General features: G+C 58.8%; 2 protein-coding genes and 1 long non-coding RNA gene across 12 annotated transcripts; 1 reads left to right on the top strand and 2 right to left on the bottom strand.

The window, feature by feature from the left end:
* Nucleotides 1-11: 11 nt before the first annotated feature.
* On the bottom strand, nt 12-9,109 carry DCST2 (DC-STAMP domain containing 2). Of its 8 annotated transcripts, XM_025431019.3 has the most exons (17): nt 8,899-9,108; nt 8,769-8,811; nt 8,244-8,414; nt 7,857-7,958; nt 7,451-7,648; nt 7,170-7,235; nt 6,579-6,792; nt 6,266-6,423; nt 5,910-6,098; nt 5,638-5,802; nt 4,694-4,861; nt 4,498-4,598; nt 3,692-3,822; nt 3,327-3,454; nt 2,932-3,025; nt 2,691-2,831; nt 12-212 (listed from the first exon to the last, which is right to left on the bottom strand). In XM_025431019.3, the coding sequence occupies exons 1-17, from the start codon at nt 9,034-9,036 to the stop codon at nt 23-25; spliced, it is 2,397 nt and encodes a 798-aa protein (XP_025286804.1). In that variant the 5' UTR covers nt 9,037-9,108; the 3' UTR covers nt 12-22. The 8 variants fall into 8 exon arrangements, 7 of the variants coding, with proteins under 7 accessions (XP_025286804.1, XP_025286802.1, XP_025286803.1 ...); XM_025431017.3 differs by having other exon boundaries at nt 8,769-9,108; XM_025431023.3 differs by having other exon boundaries at nt 30-212; nt 2,696-2,831; nt 8,769-9,107.
* A 23-nt stretch (nt 9,110-9,132) lies between these two features.
* Nucleotides 9,133-22,592, top strand: DCST1 (DC-STAMP domain containing 1). Of its 3 annotated transcripts, XM_049112592.1 has the most exons (16): nt 9,135-9,400; nt 9,751-9,876; nt 9,948-10,022; nt 13,461-13,589; nt 13,921-14,060; nt 14,703-14,919; nt 15,003-15,146; nt 15,671-15,792; nt 16,164-16,321; nt 18,098-18,197; nt 18,324-18,419; nt 18,553-18,679; nt 18,982-19,098; nt 19,527-19,669; nt 19,748-19,861; nt 22,207-22,588. In XM_049112592.1, exons 1-16 carry the CDS (start codon nt 9,340-9,342, stop codon nt 22,456-22,458), a joined length of 2,121 nt encoding a protein of 706 aa, XP_048968549.1. In that variant the 5' UTR covers nt 9,135-9,339; the 3' UTR covers nt 22,459-22,588. The 3 variants fall into 3 exon arrangements, with proteins under 3 accessions (XP_035575009.1, XP_025286810.1, XP_048968549.1); XM_035719116.2 differs by having other exon boundaries at nt 9,133-9,400; nt 18,098-18,419; nt 22,207-22,592; XM_025431025.3 differs by lacking the exon at nt 18,324-18,419 and having other exon boundaries at nt 9,134-9,400; nt 22,207-22,590.
* Nucleotides 17,512-22,451, bottom strand: LOC112648952 (uncharacterized). Its single transcript, XR_003129401.3, has 2 exons — nt 22,312-22,451; nt 17,512-20,669 (listed from the first exon to the last, which is right to left on the bottom strand). It is a non-coding gene; the product is annotated as an uncharacterized LOC112648952 (long non-coding RNA).
* Nucleotides 22,593-22,729: the final 137 nt, after the last annotated feature.

Genomic DNA, 22,729 nt, shown 5'->3' with positions numbered 1-22,729 from the left:
GTCGTGTCTGCCTTCGGTTCCTTTATTTTGGGGGTGGGTGGGAGGGATCAGGAGCAGGGAGATTAGAAGCTGAGAGGCTGGGCTCCTGAACTGGGAGCAGAGGATTTCTGAGGTCATCTGTGGGGCCAGGGGGCATGGGAATCCTGAGAGACTGGACCCCAGGTGGGCGCCACCTGTGTGTCCTCTGCCAACAGCCCTTCTCATCCAGGTCACTAGTAAGGACAGTGAGGGAGTGCTCTGTCAGCGAGGCTGTTTCCACAGGCACATCCCTGCCCTGCCCAGATCTGCCAGCCTCTGCGGCTCTCACAGACCCCCGCGGGGTACCGGCCCATGGCTGGAGATCCCGCAGTTTTAGGCTGATGCCAAGGGACCTGTGGGCAGTCACTTGCTCAAGGTCACATGGCTAGTAAGGGCAGAACCGACAGTGACCTGGGTGGTGCATCTACCTGCTCAGGGCTCAAGTTTCCCCACCACCCCACTTTTAACTTCAGTGAGCCCTTAGGAAGTTCTGAAAATAAAGCTTCACATCCCCTCCAACCTCTCAGCCCATCGATACCCCTTGCGGCATTCACACCACATATGCCCACTGCAGTTGGTATGCAGGCTGCCCAAGTACCTGGCTGGTACATGGCATACAGCAAAGGCCCCAGCTGCTGCACCCCCAGGCCCTGGAGGCAGCTGCCCCCCGGCCCCTGAAGCCGCAGCTATCTCCCCAGACACCTGCCACACCACCCAGGGTGCCAGTACCAGACTAACTCATCATCACCCACCTCTCCAGGCTTTCCATCCTTGACCACTGTGGCTGTCAGGCTGTCTGCCTCTGTTCCTATTGGGACACCCCTTCAACCTTGGTTGCCCTCTGCATCTATCCCAGAATCTTCCCTAACCACAACCCGTTCTCTGTGTCCCTCTTGGCCACGAACTCTGCTCTAATGCTTCATCAAAACAGAGACCATGGACTCCCCAGGGACTCCCCACTGGTGTCAGTCCCTCTCCTGCTCCCAGGCCAGTCCTATCATTCTTACTGAAGATACCTCAATTCTTTCCCCATCACATCCCTCCCCCGACCCACCCAGAAAAGCCTTCAGCCCTCGAGTCCTGTTCAAAAGATCACTTTTCCGGAAGAAAGCTGCATCTCGAGCATATAGGAGTCAGTCGTTACAGGTTGTGGTTCGCACATCATCTGAGGCTTGAGAGCCACCTGCCAATCCCTTCACCTCCAGACAGCTTCTTCTCACAGGACCAAGGACGAGTGCTGTCCACCCCCTCCCTCTGACCTTCCACTCCCAGCCCCTTCTCTGCTCTCTCAGCGGGGTTCCCCCCATCTCTCAGAGTTGAGGAAGGCTGCCAGACCAGAGCAGGCTCAGCTCTGCTCAGAGGAACACCGCTCCCCCCTGCGCAGAGGTGCCCTGGCCGCCTGGCCCTGGACCCCACCTCTGGGGCCCCTCTTTCACCTCTAAAGCCCAGCCCTCCCTCACTTCGGTAACCCTAAGCCCTTTTGCGCGCCTAGGGCAAGCTCTGCCTCTGCTATGCTGCACTAACTCCCTCCTCTCCATCAGCAAAGCTTCCTTTTTTAACACCAACAGTTCTATTTGCAAAGAGAGTGATCAAGCTTCTCGTGGCTGTGATACAGAGCCCCATACTATTTCTTTCTGCATCTTCTCTACCTGTCAGCCTTCAACCCATTACAGTCTGGTCTGGGCTTTCCTGGGACCACAAGAAATGTTCCCACAGCCACTCCAGTGATGTCTCAGCCGCCAAATTCACTGACCAGGCTTCCGCCCCCTCCTTGCCCCCTCTCACAGCATTACTGTGCTTGGCTCCCACCTGCTGCCTGCTGGAGCCTCTTCCTTGTTTGGTTTTGCCTGAGCCCCCCCAGGGTCCTGCCCCTCCCCCTTGCCTTCTGCTTCCCTGCCTCTCCCCTAGAGCCTGTAATAATAAGTCAACCACAGCGTCAGAGGCCCTGGGCATCGCCAGCAGGCTTTCCTACAGATACCCCAAAGCTCTCCAACTGAGCAATTGCTCTCGCCCTGGCACCCGTTCTTCCTCTCCACCAGCACCACCTCATCCAATGACCACCCCCCCCATCCTCAGGGCCTCCGTCCTGAGGCCACATCAGCTTCCCCCTGCCTTCTTAGCTCATTGTCTTAGAAGACAACTATAAATGTGTCCCTTTCCTGGATATCTTCAGGTGGCAAGTGGGGCACTCAGCCAGCTCTCTGCCCCTTGACTGCCAAGCTCCTCTCAGTGCCCTCCGACTTCAGCAGACAGACACTCATGGCCTCCCTTAGGCTCCCCCTGCCCCCCCCCCAAACATTGCCCATTCTCCAAGCTCACACCGGCTTCCCCAGGAAGGCTCTCCACTGCCCGTCAGCCCAATGGACACCCAGGTAGCCCCCAAACCCACCTCTCTTTTCACCTGTTCACTGAAGCCTTCATTAACACAGCCCCGTCCCAAACCTGTCGTTCTGCCTGCTGCCTGCCCTGCCGGCTGCCCTCCTGGAACCCCTGTGCACTGCTATCACCCTTGCCTTTTGTTGCGCCAAGGGCAGGTGCTAGACAGATCTCCTTCCGCCCCTGCCTTTCACCTCTGTGCCCAGCTCTGGTAGAGGCCCAGGCACCCAAGAAACCCGTGGCACATGTGACAACAGGCTCAGGCCTCCCTGGCTCCATGTCCTGCTTCTGCTCACCTTACCTTGGGGATAGGTTCAGAAGAGAGGGTCTTGCCCAGGGCCTCCTGCAGCTGCCTGCGCAGTAACTGCTCCTGCTCCCGGTCCTTTCTTCGGGCGGCTGCCAGCCATAGGCGGGGGCCTTCCTCGTCACTGGAGTCCCTGGGAAACCTCCCATCAGGTGGCCCACAGAGATCCTGGGGGAGGGTGGCCACCCCCCGCCCCCACACACCGCAGCCAGCCCATCTCACTGGACACTCACAGCTCCAGATCCAGGTCTCCCTGGTGGGAGAGGGGAGCTGCACACACCGAGCAGGTGTTGTGCAGGAGACGGAAGCAGGTGGGGCAGAAGAGACCTGCAAAATGCCAGGAGGGAAGGAGGGGAATCTGAGCTAGCCCACCCACCCGCCAAGCTCCCCCGCCCCCAGCCCTGGGGAGAAACTGTCCTTGTCTAGGGGCACGCAGGGGCGGCCGCAATGAATGGCTATTCATGAATGAATTCTGTTACCACCTGGGGGAATTATGGCAAACTGGGTGAAGGTGAGCCCAAGAGAACATGCACAGTGATGAAGGGACGGGCCCGGAAGTCCACAGAGGAAGGACCCTGGGTGACTGTCACATCCCATCAGGGAGAGGCCTGAGGCCCGGGAGTCTCACCTTGGCAGCCTGGAGTACTGCAGGACACAAAGTTCTCTGTGTCCTCCTGGGCGTGGGGCTGCCCGCAGCCCAGGCAGTAGTCCTGGTGCTGCCAAAAGTGGCTGACAACCGGATTCAGGCAGGAGAACCTGAAGAGGGACCCTGACACTGAGCTGGCCAGCCCCACCAGCTGACCCCACACCCCATGCCCCCTCCATTCCTCTGAGTGGGGCAGCAGCAGCCTCTGCTTCCAGCCCTCATCCCCCCTTCACTCCCCAACCCCTGGAATTCTCATCTGAGACTCTCCCTCTCAGGACATGGATCTCATGCAATGGGCACCCTCATCAACCAAACCTCTGGACACTTAGGGAGGACAGTGGGCTCACCGTGTGGCCAGCTCCTGGAGGACACTTGTGTGGCCCTGGTCAGCTGCCCGCCGCCTCACGGTTCGGTGCAGAGCAGCCAGCGGACTGCTCCGGCGGCTCAGAAGTAAATCGTAGAGGTAGGAGATCCTCTCCTGGTGGAGGGGAGATCAGGGCTGGGATCCCCCTTGATCCCATTTTATCTGCCTGGAATGCTCTCTGCCTGCATCGCCACTCCCTACCTTTGCCTTCTGTCGAACTCCTATGGAACCCTCTAGGCTTGGCTCAAATGCCCCTTCCTTTGGGAAGCCTCTGGGCTCCCCTAGGCGGGGTTACCTATTTTCTCCTCCAGGTGTTCATAGCACTTCATTCATTCCTTAACAAAAACACTTTTTAATTGTAATATCTTGTCAAAAGCCTATCTGGCCTGGCTTGAGGCTGTGAGCCCCAGCCTGTCTGGTTCACCCTGGCACCCTGGGGGCCAGTGCCGCTACAGGCCTATGCCAAGTGCTCAGTGAATGAGTCCACAAGTGCTGAGTTTCCATTCACACCTGCACATGCGGACACTGCCCCCACCCCACAAGCTTTCAACAAAACATTGGGGGCCAGATCCTCTCAGCAAACCCTGCGCCAAGGGGTGCCATTTCCCCTGGCCCCATCAGGCACAAGACCAGCAGACTGGGTGGTTTGCTTAGAGTTCAGCCAGAGAGAGGACTGGTGCTGCTGAGACCCTCAGCTCCCCAAACCAAGACAGAGACAGACAGCCTCCAGCTTCACGGGTGGGCATGGGGGGCGCCGAGGTCAGCAGGGACACCAGCTGTGACTGTCACCTGTTCCTGGGATGGGTAGTAGGAGGCACAGATGACCCGCCGCAGCCTACTGACATAGCTGCCGAAGAGCGTGACGAAGAAGCAGAGGCCGTACATGATGCCTGCGGGGACAGCAGGGGCAGGGAGTCCCTCTTTGGTCTGCATCCCTCACGCCCCTCACACTGTCTATCCACCCTCCCGGGGGCGTGGTTCCTACCAATGACGATATAACCGGTGCTATTGGGCTCAGAGGGGCGCAGGAGGCAGCGCTGGGACAAGATACTGATATTGCTCTGCTGCAGGACGTCGAACGCTGACACCAGATCACGGTAAACATTCCCAGTATAGCCGGTGCCTTCCACAGTTATGGATACTAACACGGGGCCTGGTGTAAAGGCACGCGGTGAGGGACTATGACAGCAGCAGGAGAGCCATGTGGGCCAGACGGCACCGGTGGGCAGTGTGCCTCTTGTGGACAGCCCTGTACCTCCAGCCAGGGGGACCTGCAGTGCCCCAGGATCTAACCTCAGCCCTTGGCCCCCAGGACTGGCTCCAGGGGTCAGAATTGCCCTGGCTACCACACTACAGACAGCCTTGGTGGTCAGTGAGTCCATCGCTGCTTCCACAATGGCCCAGAAGCGTTGGTTTTAAAGCATTTGCTAAATACCAACTGTGTAGCAGGCACTAGACTCAGTGCTTTATTGATTGTTTGGGGCCTTTTCAAACCTTTTATATTGGACCTCTGGCACACGGACAGATGAGATTACTTATACCCTGTGGTTTACGGCATGCTCCCACCCACTGGACTCCCAGCACTCACCCACACGGCCTCACGTGCCCCTTGGAGCAACCCAAGGGGCTTGAGGCTAGTACTCCAACTCTGAAGGATTAAGGAACAGGCCCGAAGTTACCACCTCCAGAGGGCATGACAGGGATGGAGCCTCAGCCAGTCCGACTCCTGATTCTGTGTTTTTAACTTCTCTGTATGGTATGACTGTGAACCGGACACTGGGGTACCCTGGCACAGCCCAGAGTTCAAGGGGAAAAGTCAAGGACCAATGAGTGACAGTGACTTGGGACATCAGGCACTCTCCCAGGACCAGGCAGGACGCCAACCAAGGGGCTGCAAGGGGGAGGGCCAAGGAAGGTTTAGGCACTCACTGCGGGCCACAATCTCCCCCTGCAGCTGGTGCCGTGCCAAGTCCAGCACCCAGAAGACGGCATAATCCAGGAAGACCAGGAGCAGCACGAGGAGGAGGTGTCGGACAAGGTTGAAGATTGCCAAGACATAAAATATCTGTTCCCACCGGGACAGGAAGATGGAACCTGGAGGGGACGGGGGTCAGGAGGACGCTACTCCACCCCCCACCCACCAGACTCTAGGTCCTGGAGGGGTCTCCCTCCCCCCACTGAGCTGGGGCCTACTTATCCACCTGCTGTGGAAGCTGTCATGACTTCTGGGCAAGGGTGGGCAGGAGCTCTGAGGCTGGAGGGACCATCCCTCCTGGGGCATCCTGACCCCCTGCCCCCCAGGCTGCTTCTCCATGTGAACATGTCCACACATCCCTTGGTTGGCATCCACTCCCCATCTATGCTTCCCTCTCTCTGGACGTCCGGGGCTCCTGGAAGCATCATGTGCCCTTAGTCATGTATGTGTGCATGCCATGTGGGGCTCTCCTTTCCCCTTGTGGAAAGAGGACCCCTCAAAGACAGCGCCCCCTGAGCTTGGGACCTCAGGTCAGGCCTGTGAGGTATCGGGGCCTCTGTCCTCAGGCCTCAGGGTGCTCACCCGGCTGGATGTAGTGCCTGGCCTCGTGGGCACTGAGTGGCAGCACCGTGGGCAGTCCTGCCCTGGAGCGGACAGCCTCCATGTGCAGGAATCGGCTGGTGATGTAGACGTTGTCGTAACTGATCCAGTTCAGGTAACAGTACCGGTAGAGCAGAGCTCTGAAGGAGGACACGTGTGGCCCCTCAGCACCCAGACCAGACCAACCCACAGGGTACCCCCCTCCCCACCCTCCAGGCACATCCCCAAACTCCAGCCCTTCAAGAGGCCCGGGGAGGGGCTGGCCCCCCGCAGCCCGAGTCCCCCAGTCCCACACTGAAGGTAGAGAATCGTGAGCAGCAGAGGTGTGGTGTAGCCCATCAGAGCCAGGGCCTCTCGGACGTGGTACAGCTTCAGGGTGACAGCTTCCTTGAGGTCCAGAGCCACCTGGGACAAGCTCCGGGAGGCGTTGAGATCCACAGAGAAGTGGTGGGCAACTGTCACGTTGAACTCAAACTCCTGTCGTACTCGGTTAATTAACTTCATCACGGCTGGGGCCAGCAGGTGCAGGGGGGCCGAGAACCAGGATACTTAGGGGAGGGGGCCCTGGCACAGTTCGCCCACCAGCCAAGACCCCATGCCAGGACCTGCTGTGGACTGAGGAGGGGACGAGGTCCACACCGCCCAGTCTATAGTGCCGCAGGCCTGACCCCAAGGCGCCTCACACTGTGGAGCTGGGAGTGGGGGTCACAGGAGCCCCCCCCACCCTCTCCTCTGTCCTCTAAAGTCCAACTTTTGCTGAGACACTGCCCCCTGGCTGAGCCTCACTTTCCTGGGCACCTTCCCTGCCCCCACCCCATCTTCTCCCTGGGTCCCAGGAGCACTTGGGGAGATTGCCTGGAGCAGAGGAGCTTGGGGGGCCACTCACGGGTGCCCAGGGTCTTGCGTAAGAAGGGTTGGATGTACTTGGGGATGACACAGAACACCTGAACCACTGACACCCAGAGACTGAGTGTCAGGAGGGCCAAGAGACACAGCCCCTCCTGCCTCTGGAGACTGAGCGCTCAGAGGCTTCTCAATTTTCTCGCTCACCTCTGCACTGGCTTTGAACTCCCCCCCCACCCCCCCACCCCCGCCACCACCCCCAGGCCCCGCCCTCTGAACTCCCCCCTTGTCTTCCCAGTACTGCCCAAGCCCTGGCTGTCTCACCACTGGCGAGTCCACAGAGCACTAGCTTGAAGGGCATGAACACATAGCACAGGTGGTGGGCACGTGGTATAAGCATCATGCAGTTGTCCTTGGCATTTTCGAAGACATGTGCACACTTCACGTACGGGTTGCCTAGCTCTGAGTTGCACACATCGCCGATATGCAGGAGCCAATACCACACGTTCCTCAGGGCCCTGGCTGGGGACAGTGGCGGGGCTGGTACCCAGGCCTGCAGTCCTGCAGTGTCCTCTTGGGCACTCGGGGACAGCAGGACAGCACCCTGAGCCAGAGAGGCCTATGGGCAGAGGCCTGGCTGTGCTGTATCCAGTGGGGACTAGTCAGCACCCGGGTCAGGGACAAGGTGAAGAGACACCACACCCCCAACAGACATGCTAACTGTGCTGACCTATATGCTTCACACCATCCATGATTGACCGAAAGAACTTGCGTATCCGGTCAGCCACCGCTTTGGTCTTCTGGGCAATGGCTTTAATCTTGCTCAGAGCACCTGAGAGGCAAAGGGTAGGACTCATATGGGGCTGGTTCTCACCACTGCTCCTGGGGTAGGAGGTGGAGAGGAGGCTGACACTTAGAAGCTGGGACACCTGGACGCCTGTGTCTGGGAAGTGGACAAGCTGGCAGCAGAGCAGACCAGTGAGCAAGGATCAGGGTATCTAACTGGACTCTTTGAGGTTAGGGCCCAGCACCAAGAGCAGAGAGGAATGGAGCCAGAGAGCTGCAGGATGCAAAAGCCAGGGGCACGTGGGGGCTGGCTGGGGCTGGGAGGCCTTACTGACAAGAGGCTGCTTGGCCCGCTCCAGCACTTCCGCAGTCTGGTTCAAGGCCAGTTCGGCCCCACAGGCCACAGCCTCGCTGGCCTGTGTGAAGTTGCGCAGCATGTTGGCACAAGGTCCTTGAAGCACCAACCCAAAGGCAGCCACCAACAGCAGTGTCCGGCCGTGCTCTGGGGTGGACAGCTTATCAGAACCAGGACCCCAGCCCCGCACACACAGTAACATCTGCAAGTCTCTCACAGAAGCTTCCAGAATATTTCCCTCAAATCTGTCCCCCAAGATCCCTCCTGCCCCAGGCCCTGCTCCTGCCCTAGACCCTGCCCCAGACCTTGTCCCTGCCCCAGACCGTGTCCCTGCCCTAGACCCTGCCCTGCCTTATACCCTGCCCCTGCCCCAGACCCTGCCCCTGCCCCAGACCCTGCCCCTGCCTTAGACCCTGCCCCTGCTCCTGCCCCTGCCCTAGACCCTGCCCCTGCCCCTGCTCCCGCCCCTGCCCCAGACCCCGCCCCTGGCACCAGGCTCACTGGAGAATGCCTGAGGCAGCAGCAGGAAGACAGTGACCCGGACCTGGCGGGAGAATCCCATGCCCAGGCTGAGGAAGGTGGCCAGAGTGAGGGTGCCCACCAGGCAGCCCCAGGGGCTATGTCCTTCTACCAGCAGCTCCAGGAGACCGTAGGCTGTGGCCAAGGACAAGCCCAGGCTAAATGCCCCCATGCTGCGGACTGCAGCCCGCGTCATGCTGGACTCCTCTGCCCCCAGGGGGTACACCACGTCCTTTGAGACTTTGGGCATGGCTACTGAGACCAAACGTCGGCATGTCTCCAGGAGATGTCCACCAGGTTCCAGGGTCCTGGAATTCCTCACCACATTCTAAAGTTCCGGAGGCTCAGACTGTTTCTGTCTTGGAGTGCCTGAGCCAGCTTCAGGACTGGGGAGGGGGCAGGAGACTCTAATCTCCTTCCCCAAGACTCAGGGCAGAAGACACAGACCTCACTCAGGCTGTGGGGGTGGCTGAGAGGACAGAAGCAGACCTCTGTGCCCAAGGACATCCTTGAGGACACTTGTGGGACAGCAGAGGGTCCCCAGAGCAGACTTATGGACATCAGACTTCTTCAGGACGGAGCAACCGGGCAAAAAGGGAAGGTCCCCCACACCAGTGAGTGGGTCACAGAGATCCCGCCCTGTCCCAGGGCCCCAGCCCCTCTGGGCCTCTTACCCTGTCTCTCCTCTCGCACCTGCACGCCCCCCCTGCATCATGGGTCCCCAGCATCCAGCCCTCTGACCCAGTGCCCCCCTCCAGCCAAGCCCTTTCCTCTTATCTCCATCCCACCTTCCTTGAGTCCTCAGGGTCCCCCATGCTCCTTCAGGATGCCCCCCATCCAGTTCCTCCCCCACCCTGTTCCTGCCATTCCCCCCCTCCCTGCAGGCCCCTGATCCTAACGAAGCACATCCCCACCAGAGGGATGGGCTGTTGGCCCTGCAGGGCTAACCTGTCTGATCCCTCAGCACTGCAGAAGCTCCTGAGCTGGGGGCTGCCTGTCATGGGCAACCGATTCCTGCAGCGCCAGCCGGGCGAGTTCCCTGTGTCTGCTTTTCTGCTGGGGGCAAGCACTGGAGGGCTCCTGGCTGTGGGTGAGTGGGGGGCAGAGGTTGGTGGGTTGGAGACCTGTCCTTCGACCTCTGGCTTGACCCTGCACTCTCAGGTCTCTTCCAGCTCCTGGTGAACCCTATGAACATCTATGAGGATCAGAAGATGGTGACATTGTACAGCTTGGTGGGTGAGTGCTGGCAACGGACAGGGACTCTCCAGAGGTCTGTGGGGCCACAAGAGTCTAGGTGCCCAGGAAGGAATCTGGCCTTGTCTCTTCTGTCCCAAGTGGCCCTCATGGCCCAAGTCTCCTCTTGGGCTCTGAGGGAAGATCCAGGGAGAAGAGGCCCTGGTCTACAGAAGGAAACCCAGTCTTTGTCCTCCAGGAGCCTCCCCAGAGAAGGACTCTGAGTTAGCCACGTGATGCCCTCAAACCCCAGGTCCCGAGTCTGCTGACCTCTCTGACCTTGTGTCCTGCTCCTCCCAGTTCCATCCATTCATTCATTCTCTCATTTGCTCATTCATTCAGTGTGCACCAAGCTAAGGCTTCACCAGCCGATAGGGTCACAGGGGGAGGAGGCAGTGGAGAGACTTGGGCAGGAAAGGAACAAGAAAGGAACGAGAGTACTTCTGCTGCTGTGAAAAGAGGTACAAAGAGAGCAAGCTGAGGGTGTAGGGGAAAGGGGCTGAGGAGGCAGGGGCTGAGTAGTCAGGAAAGGATTCTTGGAGGTGACACTGGGCCAAGGGCCTGGTGTCAGCAGTTGTCAGGCTATGAGAACAGAAAACCCACCTGAAAGTGGTTTAACCACAGAGAAAGTTGATTATCTCATGTAACAACAAGTTTCAAGGTTGAGCAGTCTTTGGAATTTGGATAATTCAGCAATTCAGTTCACCCCCCAAGGACCCAGGGGCCAGCCTCTTTTCCCTGCCATCTTTGACCTGGTGACCATTTGTCTTCAGGTCATGCAGTGGCTGCAGCAAGTCCAGGCATCTCATCTTCATACCCAATGTTGGAAGACTGGAACATTCCTTCCTTAGGTCTCTTTTAAGAAGGAGGAAAACTTTCCCAGACCCCCAGCTAGCTTCCCCATCCTGTCCATCCCGCGCCTGCCTATCCTGTCCATCCCGCGCCTGCCTATTCTGTCCATCCCGCACCTGCCTAGTAGGGCCCTTGCTAGCTCACTCAATGAACCGACCTGTGTGGACACCCAACCACCCACAGCCTACCCCCACGGGCAGCCTTTCCCATGCACCCTTTGCTTACTGCTTGTTTTCATTGACAAGACCCATTCCTGCTTCTATAATTATGACTATTTCTAGGGTTGGAAAGGTCCGATGCCGTGTGTATGCAAATCCCACCTCATGGCACTCTCTAGCATCTTCCCTCCTGGCACCACGATCCCCAGGCCCCTGGCAGCTGGCAGGAGGGTGGGGGGTCTCCACATGGCCCACCCTCCTTTCTCCACTTCCTTATCTTTCTGGTTCTTCTGATGTCAGAAGGGATTAGAAGGACAGAAAGCCAAAGTCCTCAATCCTGGGAGAGCCCCACTGCCTCTGGGCAGCAGAGCTGTCCTGCCTCGGGGTCTCTTGTGGTCTCTCTCTAGAGGCTCTGTGTGGACCTTGAGGTCCAGTTTCCTGTGGAGAGTAGTTCTATTTGTTCACGTCTTGTAGCTACTGCCACCCACAGACCTTATGTTTAGGTCGCTGTCTGCAAACGGGCTGCCCTCTTGGACGGAGAACCTCACAGGAGGCTTAAGGCCTGCTGACCTCCAAAATGTCCACTTGTCCCAGGGAAGATGTGCACGTCCTTGCCCTGCCAAAGTGGGAAAGCAGGCATGTGCAGCTGCCCACCCCCCTACCCCCATGGAGAGCAAGCAGGCTCTAGATCACGTCCCCCCCACCATCCCCAGAGGCCTGGCCAGCACTGCTGTGACCTCTCCTCCCACTGTGGGCTCTAGGTGTGCAGCTCAGAGAAGCCACCTCCCCCTCTGCTCTAGTCTCGGCCGGGTGCCCATGAGGTCTCCCCCTGGGCCTGAAACTGGACACCCGTCCTCTCTTTAGACTCTCCTGCCATGTCTGCTTATTCCAACTGCTCGTCTCCTCTTCCAGAAAATCCCAGAGACTAGTTATGTCCTTCGGGTGAGCTCAGAGAGGGTACCTAGCCCCACGGGGCTCTCTGTAGAGTATAGGGCAACTACTGCCAATTCCATCCTTAGCCTGAGTCTTTGGCCAGAAGATGAGACAGCAGAACAAACCCCCTCTGATGTCTGGTTATACCATGATTGGGTTCGACAGATCCAGATTCACTCCTAGGTGTGGGGCAGGGACAGGATGTTGCCCTTGAACTAAACTCAAGTTGTATTAGCAAGGAAGGAGGCAGACAAGCTGTCGGGTGGTACCAGACAGGGATCATAGCAAACCTGTATGACGAGGTACAGCTGGCCAGGTGAAGAGCCACGCTCCTGGCAGAGGGAGCTGCCGGAGAAGCACAATGAGCTTGGCACACTCCAGGCCCAGCAACAGGCCTGTGTGGGAGGACAGGGTAGGCAAAGGGCTGAGCAGCCTGGCAGCTGCTAGGCAGGCGCCCCAGCACAGGGGTCTGCATACCATGTTGAAGGAGCCTGTACTGGTCCCCAAGTGTGGTCCAACATCAGTGATAGTTTGGAGCAGAGAAGGGACAGGGTCAGATTTCTGTGTCTACAAGGTCACTCTGGCTGCAAGTTAGTGAGAGAACAGAAGCAGAGGGCCAGGTAGCCCCCCTGAAAGGCAACGGGGACCCTGCGAGGGCCAGGGGCATGGACAGACCTTGCTTAGGCGATGGGGGTGCTGGCAAGCACTCCATCCCAGAGTGGGCAAGCCCAACTCTGCTGTCTCTTTGGCTTGGAATGCTGTCCTGCCTCCTCACTACTTTACTCATCTTCCAGACCTAGCTGACACGTCAGCTGCTTTGTCCAGCCTTCCTGGCCCCACCCTCCCCACAGAACCGCCTGCGTCCTCCGCTCCCACAGCCCCGGAGAAGGAGAAACACTCGGAGTTGTAGTCATTTGTTTATTCGCCGTCTCTCTCCCTGCATTATGAGCTCCAAGGAGCTCTCTGTGTCTCCTTGCAGAGACCACAGGGAGACACACATGAAACTGCTAACACAGAGTGTTACAGAGAGGGACGTGATTAAGGGCTGACATTAGGGACGGGGATTGCCAGAGGGGCAGGGGTCAGAGCACGGGAAACTGGGAACCACAAGGTGGCTCCGAGTACCAGTGACTGTCTGCAGAACTCTCTCGCTCTCCCTGCTCCCTCAGCACCTTGGCTGGCACAGAGGACGGCTTCCCCTTCCTGCATGTACACACACACACACACACACACACACACACACACACACACACCCTCAGTCACTGACCAGGGCTCTTGGACCTCTGGTGTCTCTCTGAGCCCCTCCAGAGCCACCACACAGCTCAGCTCTGTAAACGGCTGTTCACTCAGTACACAGATGAGTGGAGCTGGGGTAAATGGGGTAAAGGCAGTGTGGTGATGCTGCTAGAAAGAAGTTGGGGTGTGGGTGCTCTGCTAAGCCTTGTGAGTCAGGCAGCATCCTCCCTTGGCCTCAGCACCCGCTGGTTTCTCCCAACAGGCTTGGGGGTCGTGGGCTGGGGGACCTCCCCGCACATCCGCTGTGCCAGCCTCCTGCTTGTCCCTAAGATGCTGGGCAAAGAGGGCAGGCTCTTCGTGCTGGGATACGCCCTGGCTGCTATCTATGAGGGTGAGTCTGTGTCCCTGGGTAGCAGTCTGTGACCTGAGCAAGGATCCCAGGGGGCCATCCGGTAAGACCCAGGGAAGGAGGAAGAGTGGGAGTCTGATCCCAGCTGCTCCAATTCGCTGTGTGCCCCCAGACAGTGCCTCTGCATCTCTGGGTCCCCATGCCTCACCCAGGTAAACACAAACAGCAGGTGAGGGCATGACCGCTCCCAGGCTCTGGGGTCCTACCACAGTACAATTCTAGAAGGCAGTCCATGTATGCAGAGCAGGCACAAAGGGGGTCTTCAGGAAGTGGCTGGCTCCAGAGGGAGACCCACCAGGACATCTTCCTGCAGGACCGGCGGCCAACCTGCGGAACAACCTCAACGAGGTGATCTCGTCGCTGGGCTGCACTGTACAGCTGCAGATCAACAACACGCGCAAGGCCTGGCGCGTCTCCGTGGGCCCGCTGCGGGCAGTGCTCAAGGACCTGCTGGTCAGGACCTTGCACGGGCAAGGCCTGGGCCCCACTCCCCAGGGGCCCGGAATGATTTGTGATCCTGGACTCAGTTTCCTAATGGGGCACCACTGGCATTTTTTGCAGGACAGTCCTTAAACATTGCAGGATGTACCCTGGGCACTAACTGCCGGGGAAGCCCCCACCCCCAGTCATGGGACACACAAGCCCCCACCCTTCGTTTCCAAACACCTGGGTAGGCAGTACTCTGGGCAGCTGGAAACCGGGGGCCTTGGCCTGAGGAGTCAGGAAGCTCTGAGGCCCCAGGGATCACAGAATTGAGCTGGGAGGACTGGAGGCTGGGGTGTGGGAGAATTGGAGAGTTGGGGAGTTGGGGGGACGGGCTGGTGTTGGGGAGACTGGGGACATGGAGATGGCATAGGGTCTGGGTGGTTAGTGTGAAGTCCAAGGGTCTGGGAATCCTCTGTCACTAGCAGGGATCTGAGACGGGGGCCTGCAAGAAGCTGGGAGCTGCGCAGGGGCAGACCCGGGGCCACTGGTGACAGGAAGCGGGGGTCCCTGAGGACTGAAGAGTGGAGCACAGAGTGAGAGGCCTCTCAGGGGCCTGGGCTCCTCGGCTGCCCCGCTGACCACAGCTCCTTCCTTGCCCTCCAACCCCAGGCCAGCAAAGACTCACTGAAAGCCGAGACTCAGAACATCACCAAGTCCTTTGAGGACCTGGATGACCAGGTGAACAGCGAGACTGGCTACACACTGGAGAACTCCATGGGCTTGGAGGGTACAGCCCGAGGTGGAGAGATGTACCGAGCTGTGCCATCCAGGTACCACCTCTCCACACAGAAGATGTATGAGCTGAAGACCAAGCTGCGCTGCTCCTGTGAGGGTCGTGCTGGACGCAGGCTGGGGCCGGGGCTCCAGGTTGGGGCTGGGGCCTCACCTGTTCCTTGCCCCTTCCTGCAGATGTGGTGGACCAGGCCATCCTCAGCTGCCAGCGCTGGTTTGACCAGAAACACAAACAGTGCATGCAGCGCATCTGGGTTCCGCTGCTCAACCACCTGCTCTGCCTGCCCATGACGTTCAAATTTTTCTGCAGCATTGCCAGGGGTCGGTGGGGTGAGGGGAGGGTGGGGACACCAGGCCGGGGACTGCTGGGTGGGCATATGGGTAGGAAAGCCCGAAATGGGCAGGGCACAGATGCTGAGGGCACCAGCACCCCCAACCCTTCTGCTGGCTGGCTCTGCCCCCCAGCTTGTGCTCAGGCAGGCTCTGAGATCTGTCTGTTCATCTGAAGGATGGGCATAATAATAGTCCTCATCCCCTTAGGGGGTTCTGAGGATTTAAGGGAGCAATACATGTGAAGCAAGTAACATACAAAGGAATTCTCTTATAAATGTTGCCATCACTATTCATAGTTGGCATGGTTACAAATAGGTGAGAAAAGTGAGGGAAAATTGGGCTTTGTTCCCGGGACCCAAGATCCAAGCAGGGCAGAAAGGGGAAAGCCTCAGTGAGGAAGGAGGTCATGGGCAGACCGGCACATAGTTGGACAGAGGAACCGCAGGTGGAGACGTGGGCGGTGGGAAGCGGGCACAGGCCCCCAGACTCTGACCTGTACCCCCGCCCCACAGCGATGGAGGTGTGGTGCCGCAGTCGCATCCCTGTGGAAGGCAACTTCGGGCAGACCTATGACTCTGTCAACCAGTCTATCCATGACCTGGGTGGGGAGTTTTCAGCCACTATTGACCTCAAGGTAGGAGGCAGGGGCTGGGATGAGCGAGGGAGTGGGTGGAGGACACAGGGCATGGCCAAAGCAGATGAGGAGATGAAGGGGTAGGGGAGAGAACGAGGCCGGAACGGGGCTGGTGCTGGGTGACAGGGAGGGGGCAGTGCCAGCCTGCGGTCTGCCCAGGCCTGACTCTGGGTTCCAGAGGTCAGCCAGGTGTGAGAGGGCGTCAGCCTGGGAGTGGGGCCGGGCGGAGGAGGGTGCCGCGCCCCAGGGCGTTAGGTCTCTGCACACGGGGGTCCTGCAGGTCCTGGGGAGAGCTGGGGGGACATGGGGTGGGGCAGCGGCTGGCCGCAGATGGCAAGGAGGGTCGTGCCTGCACCTGTGCCCTCCACCAGGAAGAAAAGCAGGCGTGGATGCTGGGCCTCAACACGAGCTGGGAACACGTGAGCGCGGAGCTGCAGGACTATGTCCTCCAGCAGGAGGCCCAGCTGGAGTGGACGCTGGGGCTGCTGCGAGTACTGTTGTCCTGCACTTTCCTGCTGGTTTTCCGCGCGTGAGCCCTCCATCCCTGATGCCCCAGGGTCCCTGACAGAAGACCCCGCCCCCACGGAGGGGGCTTAGCAGCACAGAGACATGCTGCCCACTGCCGGTGCTCCCACCACCTTGAAAGGGAGACGGCCTCCCTTTATCTGCCTCTTTTGGCCTTCATCCCAGCACTGACTTCTTTTACTCTCAGCTCTGACTTTTGATTTTTCTCTTGCCCTTCATATTCCCCTTGGCTCTGACTTTGCCCATTTTTATCGTCCAACCCTGCTTTCATTTTCTGCCGCCTGCTGTGTTGGCAGCCACTTTCCCTCCATTTGGACCAAAGTCCTCAACCCCACCCAGCCGGGTGTCCAGCTGGGCTGCCCTGGGCCTCACTGGGTCTCCCTGCTGACCTCTGGACCCTGTTTCCTGTCTCCGCCCCCAGAGTCCTGAGATGCCGGGCAAGGGGAGTGCGGGGAGGGTGGGGCTCCTGCTCAGAGCCCCGTCTGTGGGGCAGGTGTGTGCCGAGGGCGAGGGCCCAGTGCGAAGACAGAGATGAGGGCACTGTCTTCCTGCTCTCAAGACGCTGGTGGTCTAGGGGAGGCCAGAGAGGCACCCAGGAAACACAGATGGTTGGAGGGCTTGGCTACCACCTGGCTCTGGGGACAGGGGTGGGAGCTGAGGACATGCCCCTGCAACGGCCATCATTGGGGTTCAAAAGGCTGCAGGTGGGGAGACACGGTCAAGGAGAGGAAGGAGTTCTTTTGGGGCAGAGATCACTGCTTCTGTGGGGTGTAGATGGCAGAGGCTGGGCTAAAGGACGGGACTGAAGCAGTTGTGGCCAGAAGAGTCTGGAAAGCCCTGCAGGCTGCAGGCTGGGAGGCCAAGGTGGGTCAGGGGTTAGAGAGCCTGAGGGGGAGCAGGGCGTGGCAGGAAGCTGGCCCGAGATGGCGGCAGGAAGAGGAAAGGTGCTGCAGGTCTCAAAGCCAGTTTAGGGAGGGAGGGAGAGAGGGAGGAGGCAGAGTCGGCTTCCAGGCTCTGAGCCTGGGCGAGGGCCCTGGCCACGGCGGCGGCGAGGCCCGAGCTGGCCAGAGGGCGGGGCGGGCGAGCGGACGGCTGCCACACGGGGGCGCTCACGGGCTGCCTCGGCATTTACTGCGCTTTCGGCCTTTGAAGAGGATTTTTACAGGGTTTAGTACCACGGCGCTGGAACTCATGTTTCACAGTTTACAGAGAGTATTTGAAGTAACTTTCACTTTGAAACACATCCCCAGTAATTAACATCTTTTCCTTAGGAAACCGAAGCATCATGTGGGACTTTGGGACGTGCACCCGGAAGAGCCCCTTACCAGCACACAACAGAAAACACTGCTTTCTCAAGGGTTTACGGGAAAGGAGGGAAATGTAGGTGGGGGATGAGTTTTGTTTGAAGTGACCTCCAGATGTACTGCCGGTGGGTCCAGAGGTGGATGTGGGAGTCCAGCGTAATGGCTGGTGGTTCTGTAGCCTTGAGGGGCTCCCCGCCTCTCTCTGCCTTTGCTCCTGCTGCTTCCTCTGCTTGAGATCTGGCCAGCTGGATCCACACCTGGGAAAGCTCCCCTCTCGCCCGGGCACACGATCCTCCCTGCCTTTTCACCTGTGTCTCCTCGCTTGTATGGGTACCCACCTTGCACCGGACTGCAGGCTGCTGACAGAGTGTCTCTGCCATGCTGGGTGGTCTGGGGAATGACCGAGCATCCAGGAAGCCCGTGGTTGGGGGTGGGTGAAGAGAGCTTGGAGGACATGGAGATGTCTTCATGCACAGGTCCTTCTCCTATGTGGACAGCTACAATGGCGACATCCGCTTTGACAACATCTATATCAGCACCTACTTCTGTCAGATTGATGAACGCAGGAAGAAGTTGGTGAGTGGGAACAGCCCTGACCACAGGCACCTTGCTGTGTGCCCTCTGTGGCTTCAGGCTCCAGAAGGGCAGAGGGCCAAGGGGAGAGGGCCCTGGTGTCCCTCACAGGGTGGACATTTTATCCAGGGCAAACGGACTTTGCTGCCACTCCGCAAAGCCGAGGAGAAGACCATCATCTTCCCCTATAATCCCACCATGCAGGCCTCGGAAACAAAAAATGTGGTGAGGATAGAGTGGGGGGAGGCCCCTGGAGCCAACTGTAGGCTGGGCATGCAGGGTGAAGGCAGAGGCATCAGGAGGCCTCCGTGCAGGGCGGGTGGTGCTGCCCAGCTCAGGGCCTGCTCTCCTCTGACAGGTGAGAGAGCTCGTGGAGACAGTGCCTGTTCTGCTCCTGCTGCTGCTCCTCTGCGGCCTGGACTGGGCTCTCTACTCAATCTTTGACACCATCCGCCACCACTCCTTCCTACAGTACTCCTTCCGCAGTGAGTGATGCCCATCCACATGTGGCCACTTCTTTTAGTTCTGGCACCTCCTTCTGGGGCCCAGCCCCTCACTGACCTGCTCAGGGTCGGGTCTCAACCCTGCAATCTGACAGCTGTCACTGGAGGGCTCTGTCTCCAGGTCTCCTTTATTTCTGCCACAGGGAGGGCTTAGCACTCAGTGGAGGGATGGGAGGGCCTGGGTAGCAGAGGATATCTATGTCTTGACCCCCCCCACACACATCCAGTCCCCATCCTGCCTCATCCCCTAAACTGCAACCCTTTCCTGACCTCCCACACCTCAGGCAGCCATAAATTGGAAGTGAAAGTCGGGGGGGACTCCATGCTTGCCCGGCTTCTTCGGAAAACCATTGGAGCCCTGAACAGCTCCTCGGAGACAGTGGTGGAATCAAACAACATGCGTGAGTGATGCTGAAAGTCTGGGTCAGAGGAATTGAGGGCGGGGGCCAGGGTCTTTCCAAGGTGTGGCAAGGGGGGGCAGTCAGCATGCTGGGGTTAGAGGCATCAGAGCAGGAAACGTCCGGTCAGACTTGAATTGCTGGAAGATGGCAGCCTTGAGTCAGAGCAGTGTAGGGGCGGAGGCCTTGGGGACAAAGGATCCCAGCCTTAGAGCAACACTGCCAAACAGAACTTTCTGCCATGATGGAAACCTCTCACATCTGTGCCATGTTGAGCAGAGCCTCAACAGCCGGGTAGCTATGGTGTGGAAGGTGCAGCCTGGCAGGGGGAGGGCTAGGCAAGGTCATTGGAAGTCTAAACTGCACCCCATCCCAGCGGGGTACCCTGCCCTCAGCCTTGGCCGACCCCTGATGGGCCCACCTCTGCCCAGCCTGCCTGCCCCAGCCCATGGCTCTGGATGCCAGGGCTTATCTGAGGGCCGCACTCCCCACGGGCCTGCTGCTGTGCCTTTGCCTGCTCCAGGCCTTCGCCTACCGACTTCGGAGGGTCATCGCAGCCTTCTACTTCCCCAAGGTACACCCTCCCACAAACTCCCCAGCAACCCCGCCCTGAGGGGCAGCACTGTCACTGACCCCTTGTCCCCGGCCGCAGCGAGAGAAGAAGAGGATCCTGTTCCTCTACAATGACCTGCTGAGGAAAAGGGCGGCCTTTACGAAGTTAAGGAGGGCTGCCATCGTGAGGCGGGCACAACAGCAGAAGCCTCCAGTAAGTCCAGGCCTTCCTCCCGTGGCTCCTGTGGTTGTGAGGACCGTGGAAGAGGAGCCTCCCAGCAGGCTGGCCAACCCCAGGGGCCCAGCCCACGGAGCTCAGCAAGTTCTGAAGTGATGCATGCCAAGGGCCCTGGTCATCCAGCTCCTGGGGTCAGGGCTGCATCCACCTCCGGTCCCCCAGGGTTCAGCCCAGCCTGAGACACTCAGTGGGCCCTCAGGAGGCAGTCAGGAAGGGGGAATCAGATTTGGTACAGTCTGGCTAAAAGTAAGCAAGGGTCTCCCCCAGAAACAAGTGACCCAACACAAGCCACAGGTTCTACTGAGAGGCTCAGTGTCTTTGGGGGAGGCAGGGAGGCATCGGGAAGGGCCAAGTGGAGTAAGGAACAAGCACAGAGCAGAAGAACCAGCTCCCAGTCCACACTTCCTCATTAAGCTGCATGACCTTGGTGGTCCTCCCCCGACCTCAGTTTTTCCCTCTGAAGCACTGATGTGTAAGGCCTGTGCAGAGATGAGTAATAGCATGGCAGTGGGGTGCCAGTGAGGTGCCAGTGCCAGAGGGCCTGGGTTTGAATCCTGGCTCCTTTCTTTATTGCCATGACAACTGTGATCTGGAGTACTTACTTAAATGCTGGCCGTCAGTTTTTCCCTTCTGGAACACAGAGTGAACTACTGTTCCATCTGGTTGTTGGAAAAACGAAGGGAGTCTCACTCTCATGGAGCAGGCACCTAGCAAGCTCCATGCACACACTAGCTGTCACCATGTAACTCAGGGCAAGTGACTGCCTTTCCACACGTTTTCTCATCTGAAAAAGAAATAATAAGGAGCCTGTTTTACAGGGCTATTGGGCTTTTTTAAAAAATATATTTTTTACTTAAATTCAATTTGCCAATATATAGTATTACACCCAGTGCTCATCCCATCAAGTGTCCTTAGTGCCCGTCACCCAGTTACCCCATCCCCCCACCCTCCTCCCTTTCTGCAACCCTTTGTTTCTCAGGGCTTTTTTTTTTTTTAATGGGCTCCATGTATTTAAAGATTTTATTTATTTATTCAAGAGAAACACAGAGAGAGAGAGAGAGAGAGAAAGAGGCAGAGACACAGGCAGAGGGAGAAGCAGGCTCCATGCAGGGAGCCTGACGTGGGAGTAGATCCCGGGTCTCCAGGAACAGGCCCTGGGCTAAAAGGCAGCGCTAAACTGCTGAGCCATCAGGGCTGCTCATGGCAGCCATTCTTAATCAGCCCCAACAGAGCTGTAAAAGTGAGAGACCATCTTTGCTTGACTCCCTCCCCCACCCCCACCCCACCCGGAGCCTAGATCTCCCATGACACACAGAAGCTAAACGAATATCTGATGAAAAAGTGAACGTACTGTGATTCCATGACCTAGTCATGAAGTAAACTGGATTTTGGTGGGAAGGTAGAAATGTGAAGGGCATTCCTCTGGAGCTAAGGGAACAGAACGTGCAAATACTCAGAGCCCAAAGGGACTCTCTTTTTTTTTTTTTTTTTTAAAGACTTTATTTATTTATTCATAGAGACAGAGAGAGAGAGAGAGAGAGAGAGAGAGAGGGGCAGAGACACAGGCAGAGGGAGAAGCAGGCTCCATGCAGGGAACCCGATGTGGGACTCGATCCCGGGTCTCCAGGATCACACCCCAGGCTGCAGGCGGCGCTAAACCGCTGCGCCACCAGGGCTGCCCCCCAAAGGGACTCTCAAGGGCCAGGGTGAGTCTGAGAGGCTGATACAGGAGACACAAAGTTCAAGGTGGGCTGAGTTAGAGCAGAAGCTGGAGAGGGACCAGAGTGTGGAAAACTCTGAAGGCCAAGGCCAGGGATTCTGCCTTTGACATGCAGTGGGGCCTCCGGTTTCTTGAGCAAAAACTGCCCTGATAAAGTGGCCTGCAGAGAATTCCTGGCAATTGGCTGGCAAGAGGGTGGAAGCATTCTGAATCAGACTGGGATCTGCAATCAGGGGACCTGGGGCCAGTCGGGTTTGCTTGCTTACTGTCTGTGCACTTTGGGAACTCTAATAACCCTTGTGAGATTCTGCTTCTCACCTGTCAAATGAACCTAGCAGCGATAATCGATAATCGGAGCCCACCATGAGAACCAGATAAGGTGGACTATGGGAAAGTCCAGGTGGTGGTGGCTGCTGCTCCGGGCTGGGGGGTAGTGGGAGCTGCATTCCCTCCCTCTCCATGGCCGAGCGGGGGGAGGGAGGCTCTCTAGACCCACTTCCCCAGCACCCCTGCAGTCCAGGGCGCTCAGCACGTGGGCCCTGGCAGGCACCGCGCGCGCTCCAGCGCCCCTCGCACCCCTTCTTTCGCCCTCGCTCCGCAGCACCGCGGCCTGGCGGCCGTCCTGGACCGCCGCTGCCCGCTCCTGCGCCGCTGGCTGCGCCAGCGCTGCGTGGTGTGCCAGGCGCCGCAAACGCCTGAGGCCTACCTGTGCCCGACGCCGGACTGCGGGGCCGTGTACTGCCAGTCGTGCTGGGACGACATGCGTCGGCGGTGCCCGGCCTGCACCCCGCGCGAGGAGCTCTCGTCCTCCGCCTACAGCGACAGCAACGACGACGCCACCTACGCGGAGTGAAGGGGCGTCCAGTCCACCCGCTCCCCGCGCTGAGTAAAGGCCCGTCTGCTCCAGACGCCCGCGCGTCCCAGGGGTCTGACTGGCAGTCCGCAGCCTCGGGCCGCCGACGTGACGCGGGAGGGCAGCCACGCTGCGGGGATGGGGTCCGGGCCCGGGCCCGGCCGGGTGGAGGCGCGCCGCCCAAGAGGGTAGGACCGGCCTCGGCTCCCAACGCGCGCAGCGGCCGGAACGCCGCGGGGGCGGGGCGCGGGTCTCCGGGGGGCGGGGCCTG

Source organism: Canis lupus, chromosome 7 (genome assembly GCF_003254725.2).
Source record: "Canis lupus dingo isolate Sandy chromosome 7, ASM325472v2, whole genome shotgun sequence".
In the NCBI taxonomy this organism is placed as follows: Eukaryota; Metazoa; Chordata; class Mammalia; order Carnivora; family Canidae; genus Canis; species Canis lupus.
This window is presented reverse-complemented; position numbering and strand designations above follow the sequence as displayed.